Source organism: Mixophyes fleayi, chromosome 4 (assembly GCF_038048845.1).
Source record: "Mixophyes fleayi isolate aMixFle1 chromosome 4, aMixFle1.hap1, whole genome shotgun sequence".
NCBI classification, from domain to species: Eukaryota; Metazoa; Chordata; class Amphibia; order Anura; family Limnodynastidae; genus Mixophyes; species Mixophyes fleayi.
The window spans coordinates 9,114,348-9,126,528 of NC_134405.1; the positions used below are offsets into that span (position 1 = coordinate 9,114,348).

Below are 12,181 nucleotides of genomic sequence, written 5' to 3' on the forward strand. Positions count from 1 at the left end.
GTAAATCCAAAAGAGTTTATTAGGAACTGATGTTTGTAGTCTGTATGACATGTAGATGAGACTATACTTTTGGAACACTCATGTTCAGAGTACAAAGTCCTTTCCCAAAATGTCTTCTGTTTTTAGTATGATCCTGTTCATTAATTCACCTAAGAGAAAAAAGTGTGTTAATGGTTAATTTAAATGGGTTCTCTCCTGTGTGAATCCTGTGATGTATTACAAGATCTGATTTTTGGGTAAAACACTTGCTACATTCAGAGCATTTGAATGGTTTCTCTCCTGTGTGAATCATCTCATGTCTTACAAGACTTGAATTCTTTGTAAAACACTTGCTACATTCAGAGCATTGAAACGGTTTCTCTCCTGTGTGAATCCTCTGATGTGCAACAAGATGTGAATTCTGGGTAAAACACTTGCTACATTCAGAGCATTCAAATGGTTTCTCTCCTGTGTGAATCCTCTGATGTGCAACAAGATGTGAATTCTGGGAAAAACACTTGATACATTCAGAGCATTTAAATGTTTTTTCTTCTGTGTGAATCCTCTGATGTGCATCAAGATTTGACTTTTTGGTAAAACACTTGTAGCATTCAGAGCATTTATATGGCTTCATTCTTGTGTGAGTCCTCTGATGTAGTTGTGATTTACAAGCAAAAACTTTGTGACATTCAGAGCATAGATAGGACTTCTAGCGTATTAGTTACCAGCAACTTATTTGTAGAAGGTTTCTTCTATTAAAAAATAAAATAAGATTGTGAGAATTCGAAAGAGTTTATGAAGAACTGATGTTTGTAGTCTGTATGACATATAGATGAGACTATTCTTTTGGAACACTCATGTTTAGAGTACAAAGTCCTTCCCAAAATGTCTTCTGTTTTTAGTGTGATCCTGTTCATTAATTCACCTAAGAGAAAAAAGTTTGTTAATATTTAGAAGCCTTATACAATAATTAATCTACTTTAACAAAAGTAATGTTTGTACAGAAGACAAATATATTTTATACACAAGCAATTATGACCCAACCATTTGCAATTGTTTTTATTCTTGTGTATATTGCCACATATATTTATAAATAAAACTGTAGAGACTTATCTGTACACTCACAGATGACAATAAGCTGTGATACATCCCTATAGGAGATTAAGTACTCTCCACATACTCACTGTTACATTAGAAGAAAAACAGATCAAAATGAGGAAAGAAATCTTGTTTTTCAATATTAACTGATGATAATACAAATTACAGAATATAAAAAGAACAAATGATTACCCTAATAATTATAATTCTGTTAGGTTGCAGTGCTAACAATACAAACATTGTAAAGACATAGACGCACCACACATATATAACAATACAATATCTACAACATAATATATGCGCATTTGTGTTTATGTATCAATAAAATTACCTTACTCTGGTGATTTCTGCTTCTATCACTTTCTTTCCTGATCTTTCTAACTATTCCATCCTTCCAGCTCTGCAGCCACCAACTCACTAACACTGGGCTGATACTGCCTATTTATAGACATTCCTCCCCATCTCTCTGCAATAGGTCCCGGGATGACCAAAATATATTCTCAGACTGTTTCTTTCCAGGTCTCTCACTTTCTTGGCATGTAAATGATGTATACACATTTCTAAAATCAATTACTATAAAAGAAAATTCTAATTAGACCTTGACTCATGGTAAAATCTTGCATTCTAATTAGATTATCATAGTATCTGACTTCCTGTTATGTCAACAAGTGGACCTTTTGTTTTTTATGTATGTATTGTCTAGGCAGCCCTAACTCTGATTTCAATGTGATTCACTGTTAAAAATAAGCCATAATATAAAGTATTATGCAATAAATACACGTTATCCTCAAGACTCAGATCTTGTACATCTTCGACCAGCCAAGAACAGATTTACAAAATCAGATGAAGAACACTGAGTAAGGCGCTAATAATATGGGAAAGATACCAAGGTATTAAAAGTAGAATTAAAATTACCTACATACATTCTAAATAAACACTGTGAAGGCTTTCTCTGTACATCCTTACAAGACACAAAGCTGTGATATATCCGCACAGGAGATAATGGACTCATCACCTACTCACTATTAATGAAGCAGTTTACATATTTAGTTGTAGGTGGTGCTCCCTTGAACAAAATAGTCAATAAGTACACTTATGAGGGCACTCTGGAGTCACTCAATATATTATTTTATATATAGTCTAAATTAAATTATATATATATATATATATATATATATATATATATATATATATATATATATGTATATACATTATAATATATAAATACAAATAATATGGAGTAATTCCTCAATATAGTACATAATCATCTCTATTAATAGAATTATCATAGCATAAAGAAAATTGGGTGCATGGTTTATAGTGAAGCAATTAAGCTATTTGCTGACATTTATCATATGATGGCCCTATAATAATTAAGTTAAGTTAACCATTGTTTTTTATATTTCTTTACTGTGATACTTCTAAAATGCTTCCTAGTATAGGCAGATCTGTCTGATGTTACTATTATTCAATTTAAAGCAAATATGTATTATTCCCACATGATAAAGAGATGACATCGGTATAAATACCAGTAAATTATCCCAGTTGTTCTCATCTTTATATCTTATTTGATATGTTTCTCTATGAGGAGCTCTCCCAGGACAAAGTGTTACTATTACAAGAAGAAAAGATAAAAGATTTCCATATTGAAGACTCTCTCAATCCTCACTAATGTTGTGACAAGAACAAATCATTTAGAACAAATATTTATTTATATCTAGTAAAACGTTTTTTTGTTTGTCAGACTGTTCTTTATCCAAACAATTTATTAAAATGAAAATGATAATGTGATCAGTAGTAATAGAAGATATATGTGAGAATGTAACACAGGGGGAAGTACGTCTCCCCTTAGGTCATCGTTAAGTAATTAGTGTTCTACATTTTTCCACAATTTTGTATTACATTTAGCTTAGTGGTGCAGTGTCTCCCACCAATAATCTCTTATATAATTGTAGGGTTCAGGTCACTTCTTACTTTATATCACATCTGACAGCTTCTACTATAGTAAGTAGAATGATTTCCATTATTCCATAAAATTAGTACTAAGATAACAATTTTCAAAACAGTGTAAAACACTTCTCTATATAAAGTAAAAAATTATTTTCTTGGTCAGTCTTCTCATCTGGTCACACTTGTGGCCCCTTATGTCTAATATGGGGATGGAATCACTGATACAAATACATAGAATATGGATGTGATAACTTAGTAACTCCCGCAGGGTGCAGTGATAGATTTTGGAATAAAACAAAATTATATTTTGGACACCTGAAGGGATGTAGTTTGGACACACACTAATATACATGACTATAAATGGGAATTTTCTGGGAATTTATAGGAAGAAAAGAATATAAAAAAAAAATTATTTTCAGAAATAATATTCTTGTTCATATTAGCTACCTCTTGGAAAAAATACATTATCTGTAGTACTCATAATGTTATGATATACAGTACATATATTACACAAATTACAAAAGAGTACTGGTAGATAACATATAAATATATTACAAACATGATACTGCAGCTCTAATAGAAAAAGTATAGATATATTATATACGTGATACCACATACTGATAGAGAATATATAGATATATTACACACATGATACCACATACTGATAGAGAATATATATTATTGTCAAACTATACCTATTATCATGTAATCAATGTTTGGCTCATAAAATGATTTGGTCCTTAATCTTAAGTAATTATGTAACCAATGTTGGCTTTTATGATTATGGGAGATCTAAATTATTCCTGTCCTTACATATATGACTCATACATTTTAGGTGAAAATCTAGAATTGTCTATAAATATGTTTTCTGATATATATTACAAATGTACAATAATATTTGTAATGGTTCATGTATATCTAGCTACACCTGATCCATAGGAGAAAGCAGATATATATAATGTACAGTGTATTATCAGGATATATAAAGTTCAACACATGTAACACAGCTTTGTTTTACAATACAATATTCACTAATGGATAATACAATGTGCAGAATATACAATGTACAGCAGTGTCTAATAATTATAATGCTGTTAGATTGCAATACTAACTGTGTAAACATTGTTAAGCCAAAAACACATCCCATATATATTGCAATACAATATCTATAACATAATATCTATAAATGTTTGTGTGTATATAATATAATTACCTTACTGTGAAAATTTCTCCTTCTATCTCTTTCCCTCCTGATCATTCTTACTGTTCCATCCTTCCAGCTCTCCAGCCACCAACTCACTAACACTGGGCTGATACTGCCTATTTATAGTCATTCCTCCCCATCTCTCTTCAATAGTTCCCAGGATGACCAGAAGGTTCTCAGACTGTTTGTCTCCAGGTCTCTCATGTAAATCTCATTGACATGTAAATGAGGTATAAACATTCCTAAGGCCACTGAATACAAAGGAAATTTTTAATTAGATCTTGGCTGGAGGTAAAATCTTTCATTCTAATTAGATCAGCACAGACTCTCTTATGTCAACAATGGACCTTTTGTTTATGATTTGTCTATTGTGTAGGCAGAGTGTGAGAAGAAAGACCTGTTTTAGATATCTACAGTAACTCTGATATCAATATTATTATTTGTTAAAAATAACCTATATCACAAGATATAAGTAAATTATTTATAATAAATGAAATTGTAATAGCAGACTATTAAGGATATTCCTCCAAATTAAGACAGAATGATACATATCACAGAATATCATTTATATCTATCAAATCTGTTTTCTACACCATAAAAAATAAATAAATTTCATTTTTATAAAGCAGGTGATAGCACCCTCAGGAACATGATTCAAAGTTTTATGTTATTCAATTATTAGAACTAGCTATTAATAATGATAATATATCAGATAAAGTAATGTCACCTGATTGCACTTTGCAATGTCATTCATGGAATCCGGGATCATAAGCAGACAGTCAGTATAAGGGTGAGTAACATTGAGATCTAAAACTCTTCAATTACAAGTGTCCCAGCATAAAATGACTCACAATACATATCTAATTTCTCAGATCTTATGTCCCTCCTGGTACCGTGAGCTGACACAGCTTAAATGCTGAAAGCAGAGATCTACTTCTGCAAATAATGTGACCAATCCTTATGGAGACTGTAGTAAGAACCTTGACATGTTTCTGTGCTGTTGGACTTTCATCAGAAGGATGAATCCAGGTGACACAGTCTCAGTATTTATATGTGATGTATTCATCACAACTGATCACTAATCACCTGTACAACGGAAAGATGAATGTCCAAATTTGTAAGGATAACTACAAGGCTCTATGATATTACAGATATAAAATTCAAACATATATTAGTATTAAAAGGATTATATATATATATATATATAGCAATTAATCTGACTTGCATCTACTATCAAAATATCAGTAAAACAGATAATCACGTATGGAAAAATAACAGCTCAGAGTAAGGTGCTGATTATCAGCTCATGAACAAATTTGTGAGAACAGAGAGAAACTCTGATTAGATTCATAAACCAATGTGATTTATATAGTAATAGATGAAACAACTGTGACAAGAGGCACAACTAAATGTATCACATATATGTATCACAATAACCTAAGTGGAAGCAACAATGTGTCACATTACATCACATAAATACAATGGGAGCGTCGATGTATCACATGTGTCAGATGAACTAAATAAACACGTAAGTCAGCGGCAGCAGATAAACAGATGATCCTCATTCAGCCACAAGTCTACATTGGCAAATGATAACATTTAATGATAAGTAATATAAAAGTTCTAATAAAAAATACAAAATATTTTTAGCTAATTAATGGTTTTTATTGTAAGATTCAAAATACATTAATTGTTTGACTTTCAATACAGTTCGCTATTAATTACACTGAGGCAGAGAGTTTGCTATTCAATTTCTATCAGGACTAGTGGGATCTCCTGTGCAGTGCTGGATTTACCGCTATGCAACCTAGGTAACCTGCCTAGGGCCCAGCAGTCCCCAGGGGGCCCGGAGGGGGTGGGGGCACCAGCCCACAAAATCCAAAATTGCTGCAGATAGATAAAAAAATTACCTGATTGTGGTGTCACCCAGCAGCCTCCTCCCCTTCTCTCTGCTCCATTGCGTTCCACTGATTGTCGGGCGTGAGCGACGTAGCTTGACGTCATCATGCCCGACAACAAGACTCACAGAGGAGAGGCGCGTGTGACAGTGACGTCATCATGCCTGACAACAAGACTCACAGAGGAGAGGCGCGTGTGACAGTGACGTCATCATACCTGACAACAAGACTCACAGAGGAGAGGAGCGTGTGACAGTGACGTCATCATACCTGACAACAAGACTCACAGAGGAGAGGAGCGTGTGACAGTGACGTCATCATACCTGACAACAAGACTCACAGAGGAGAGGAGCGTGTGACAGTGACGTCATCATACCTGACAACAAGACTCACAGAGGAGAGGCGCGTGTGACAGTGACGTCATCATACCTGACAACAAGACTCACAGAGGAGAAGAGCGTGTGACAGTGACGTCATCATACCTGACAACAAGACTCACAGAGGAGAGGAGCGTGTGACAGTGACGTCATCATACCTGACAACAAGACTCACAGAGGAGAGGAGCGTGTGACAGTGACGTCATCATACCCGACAACAAGACTCACAGAGGAGAGGAGCGTGTGACAGTGACGTCATCATACCCGACAACAAGACTCACAGAGGAGAGGAGCATGTGACAGTGATGTCATCATACCTGACAACAAGACTCACAGAGGAGAGGCGCGTGTGACAGTGACGTCATCATACCCGACAACAAGACTCACAGAGGAGAGGCGCGTGTGACAGTGACGTCATCATACCTGACAACAAGACTCACAGAGGAGAAGAGCGTGTGACAGTGACGTCATCATACCTGACAACAAGACTCACAGAGGAGAGGAGCGTGTGACAGTGACGTCATCATACCTGACAACAAGACTCACAGAGGAGAGGAGCGTGTGACAGTGACGTCATCATACCCGACAACAAGACTCACAGAGGAGAGGAGCGTGTGACAGTGACGTCATCATACCTGACAACAAGACTCACAGAGGAGAGGAGCGTGTGACAGTGACGTCATCATACCCGACAACAAGACTCACAGAGGAGAGGCGCGTGTGACAGTGACGTCATCATACCTGACAACAAGACTCACAGAGGAGAAGAGCGTGTGACAGTGACGTCATCATACCTGACAACAAGACTCACAGAGGAGAGGAGCGTGTGACAGTGACGTCATCATACCTGACAACAAGACTCACAGAGGAGAGGCGCGTGTGACAGTGACGTCATCATGCCCGACAACAAGACTCACAGAGGAGAGGCGCGTGTGACAGTGACGTCATCATGTCTGACAACAAGACTCACAGAGGAGAGGAGCGTGTGACAGTGACGTCATCATACCTGACAACAAGACTCACAGAGGAGAGGAGCGTGTGACAGTGACGTCATCATACCTGACAACAAGACTCACAGAGGAGAGGAGCATGTGACAGTGACGTCATCATACCTGACAACAAGACTCACAGAGGAGAGGCGCGTATGACAGTGACGTCATCATACCTGACAACAAGACTCACAGAGGAGAGGAGCGTGTGACAGACAAGAAACAAAATAGAACAGAAGATGAGAAAACAGAAAATAGAAAAGAGATAAACAGAAGAGAAGAACACAATACAAAGGTAAGTAAACTAACGGAGGCAGTGGCACACTATGATAAAGGAGAGCACAGTGTGAGGTCAGGGTTATCATATTCCCTTGTTCAACCAACAAGGGGGATTTATATATTTCTTTAATATGTCTCCTGTCAGGGGATTGGGTCCTGCAAACTAAATTGTGTATGTAGGGACCCCCCATGAGACGATAGAAAATAGAATAAAAAGTTTACTGTAGACACACACAGTTTTGTAGTGTGAAGTATTTATCACACAGTGAGAAAGATTATATACAGAATGTAGTTTAGTTTTTTTATAAGCCATCCGGTAACTCAAGGATATAACAGCTATGAGGTGACTCGCCAGGGTAGTAGGGCCAATACTGAGCATAGTAGTGTGTTCTGTAAGGTGGGCACCAATATAATTTAAATGTTTGCATCCTTTTTTCTGACAATATTGCACTACATACTGATCTCTTATTCATACTTATGAGAAGCGGTCACACTTGGATGTAGTTTCAGGTATGTGCCTGATCCTTAGTTTATTTCCCTTTTTTTCTTTTTTTAAACTCTTTATTTGTTACAAGAGGAAACAGCATAGAAAAGAGCAAACAACAAGTAAACACCAACTGTGTTAAGACAACAAGATGTCTCCTCTTATTTTAAAGTTTTATAGTAGAAGGAAGGGGTAGGAAAGAGACAGGAAACAAAACGGGTTAAGGAGGGGGAACGGGGGGAGGGTTGGAAAAGGACAGGCACGTATATCACCATATCTATTACAAAGGAGGTTGTAAGCAACATATTTACAGAATAACGACCTATAAAATAAATAAGAAAATAAAAAGTAGACGGCAAGATATATGGATCTCTTACCCATGGCGCACGACGACCAACCTGGAGGATCCGGAGATGGCCCAGAGTTTATGTACAATTAGAGGACGAGAGAGCCAAAGGGGGTAAACAGCTACGGCTTTGCTGGAGATACCACGGGGCCCAAACCTTGTCAAAGTTGTAGGATTTATCGTGAAGGTAGCATGTAATACTCTCCATGCTTGCGATATGCCAGATGTAGTTCCGTAAGGACTGCATAGAGGGAGGGTTAGGATCTTTCCAGTGTTTGGCTATTAGGGATTTGGCAGCAGCTAGTATGTGGGATATCAGCTTGTTGGAAGGGCCGCTCTAATCAGGGATAGGGCGAAAGAGAAGGAACGACCAGGGATCCTTAGTGATCTGTTGTTCTGATACGGAATTAATAAGTGCAAGGACCATGTTCCAAAAAGGGGTTATACGGGGACAGGTCATGTGGGGCTCTGAAAACAGGTGAAGGACACCCCTATCTATTACCTTCGCATTTTGCATTTATTAAAGTGGTGCCTATGGTACTTACCTTTTTGAATATGGAAGTGGCACCTTTCTAGTCTCTCTGGAACAGGCTTGTGCATGTGAGACACCAAGGAACAATCCAAGCAAAAGTATATTGATTTACATATGCATTGTGGACTATGGGATAAGATTTAATCATTGCCAATTTTACTTTTTTCTTTGGTAATTGTTGATATATGTTTTGAGTGTACTTTTTGTGATGTGCCACTTATTGTTGCATTTTCATTAATGACTCATATAATGTCTCTTGGTTTGTGGATCTGATACAGCTACCTTGCTTCTAATCATTAGACTTTCTATGCATTGAGGGTCAGCGCCCATTGTCTGCATCTTTTATTTTGTTTTTGAAGTATTTATTCTATAGGGTTTTTATGGTTAATCCCTGTTAGATACAGACATGAGCTGATGACCCTGTGCACGGAATCCACAATTAACTATCATTTTTATACTCCCTTGACCTTGTCTTCTCCTGCTACAGCTTCAGCTCTAGTTTCTCCAACTTAGCCTTCCCATTCTCTGACCACAACCTCCTTTCCTTCAGGCTCACCCTACCTCATGCCCCTCCCCCCTGCACCCAAATCCACAAGGACCCAAAAACACGTAAAGTCTTTTAAACAAATCAACATCACATTATCACTACAACAATTATTTTCTCCTATGCCTGTATTATGCTGCCCTAGTAAGGCTGCATCTTTCTACAACAAAACACTCACTTCAGTCCTAGACAATGCAGCTCCAGTTACCACATAGTGTCTCTGTCAATCCAGCCTCTTTCTCCAACTACCCCCCTATCTCTCTCCACCCCATTGCCTAGAAACTGCTTGAGCAATTAATGGGCAAACACCTGTCTCACTTTCTCTCCTCTCACTCCATTCTTGACTCTCTGGAATCAGACTTCTGCCTCCAACATTCTACTGAAACAATTCTCACAAAAATGATTAATGATCTACCAACTGCAAGGTATAAGTGTCATGTCTCTTAATTAACTGAGACCAAGAAATGAATAGATAAACATCTCCTTTAAACAATGTGTGAACAAAGTACATAGGACTAACAAATCACAAGTCCAGTAAATCATATAAATCATAAGTCTATATGTATATTGGACTTGTGATATGTTAGTCCTATGTACTTTTTTTACACATTGTTTAAAGGCTGTATAAAGGCAGCGCCTAGAGATGTTTATCTATTCTTTTCTTGGCCTGAAAAAGATATAAGTTCCACAATCAAAAACAAAATCTCCACATTATTAATATCAGCTTTTATTTAACATCAAGTGTTATCAGTAACATAAATGGTAATTACAGATATTGTGTGAACATGGTCCTTCAGTCTATATACAGGTCAGCGCTTTCTGATTTGGATCACTAAGAAAAAAGTAGCCGGGGAAGCAATGTTATCTCCTTGAGGCTTATTTGAAAACATGGTGTGAAGAACAAGGCTGCGCTATAACACATAGATACCAGATATCAGCTATTAACACTCTGATGTCATCAAACCAACAACTATTGTCTTATGATTGATTGTTATAGGACACAGCAACCAGTGCTTTACTTGCACCATTTTACTAAATAACCATTTCTGAGTACATCGTTCTCATAACAGAGGGAGGTAAGACAGTAATAGAAAGGTATGAGGGAAATAATAAGGAGATGCAACAGAAATACTTTCCACATTCAAAATATAATTGCACATCCCTTGTAGGGATATTATGGAGATATAAAGTGATAATTTGGTTATGATATATATGATACATTCAGATCCTCAGGGTAATTGTCATGCATGTATCTTCTGGTGAGTGACAAGTGGTTTCCTTTCAATTAAACACTTGCTGCATTCAGACTATTTAAATGTTTTTTTTTTATGGGAATTACCTGATTTTCAATTATAGCTGACTTGTGGGTAAAACACTTGCTACATTCAAAGCATTTAAATGGTTTCTCCTCAGTGTGAATGCTCTAATGTGCAACAAGAGCTGAAATATAAATAAAATACTTGTCACATTCAGAGCATTAAAATAATTTCTCTCTTGTGTGAATCCTTTGATGATTTTTAAGAGTTGACAATTGGGCAAAACTCCTGCTACATTCAGAGCATTTAAATGGTTTCTCTCCTGTGTGAATCCTGTGATGTGCAACAAGACTTGAATTCTCGGTAAAACACTTGGTACATTCAGAGCATTTAAATGGTTTCTCTCCAGTGTGAATCCTCTGATGTTTTACAAGATCTGACCTTTTGGTAAAACACTTGAAACATTCAGAGCACAGATAGGGTTTCTCTCCTGTACGATTCATAATGTATTTCATCAGCAATGACTTAATTGTAGAAGGTTTTTTCTGTTCAAAAATGAAATTAGCTTGTGTAGATTTTCCACAGGATAAGAAGAATTGGTGTCTGTAGTCTATTCCTTTTTGGATGAGGATTATTTCTGGAACTCTCAGCAGTTCAGAGGACAAGGTCCTTTCCGAGATGTCTTTTGATTTTAGTTGGAATCCTGTGAGAAAATAAAATGTTTATAATGATTCAATGAATGGATCTATGTTAACAGTGGTAGTGTTATATTGTGTAATAAACACTCAAATATTTTATACACTAACAAATGTGACCAAGTCACTGACCATTGTTTTTATTGAGAAGACTTATCAGATCTGTGCACCCACATAAGACAAAACACTGTGATATATATCGAGACAGGAGGTTATGTACAAGTTACCAATTCACTATGAATTAAGTTTTAATAGTAAATGCAATTCATAGTGTGCAACCTGATTTGTATTTAAACTTGTATTTTTTTGTATATTTATTGTTTAATTTGGGAATAGCCCGTACAACGCTATTAAATGTTATAAACTATGTGACCATGAACACGGCTGCTATATATGGACAAGAATGTAGATCCATCAAACAATGGTGATTCTTCATTGCTTTGTTATTAACTTGCTGTGATTTCTTTGTATCATGTACTGAAACCAGGGTATGATGACACCATTTGTACAACACACCTTCCATTGTAAGTTTATTTATTGAACTGCAGAA

General features: G+C 36.4%; 1 protein-coding gene across 1 annotated transcript in view; it reads right to left on the reverse strand.

Moving 5' to 3' along the window:
- Positions 1 to 84: 84 nt before the first annotated feature.
- Positions 85 to 12,181, reverse strand: part of LOC142149647 (uncharacterized) — a 47,400-nt gene continuing 35,303 nt past the window's right edge. The window contains exons 2-4 of the mRNA XM_075204963.1: positions 11,193 to 11,377; positions 253 to 549; positions 85 to 149 (exon numbers count right to left, since the gene is read on the reverse strand). Coding sequence (XP_075061064.1) covers positions 85 to 149; positions 253 to 549; positions 11,193 to 11,377 — 547 coding nt within the window. The remainder of the gene's footprint in view (positions 150 to 252; positions 550 to 11,192; positions 11,378 to 12,181) is intronic.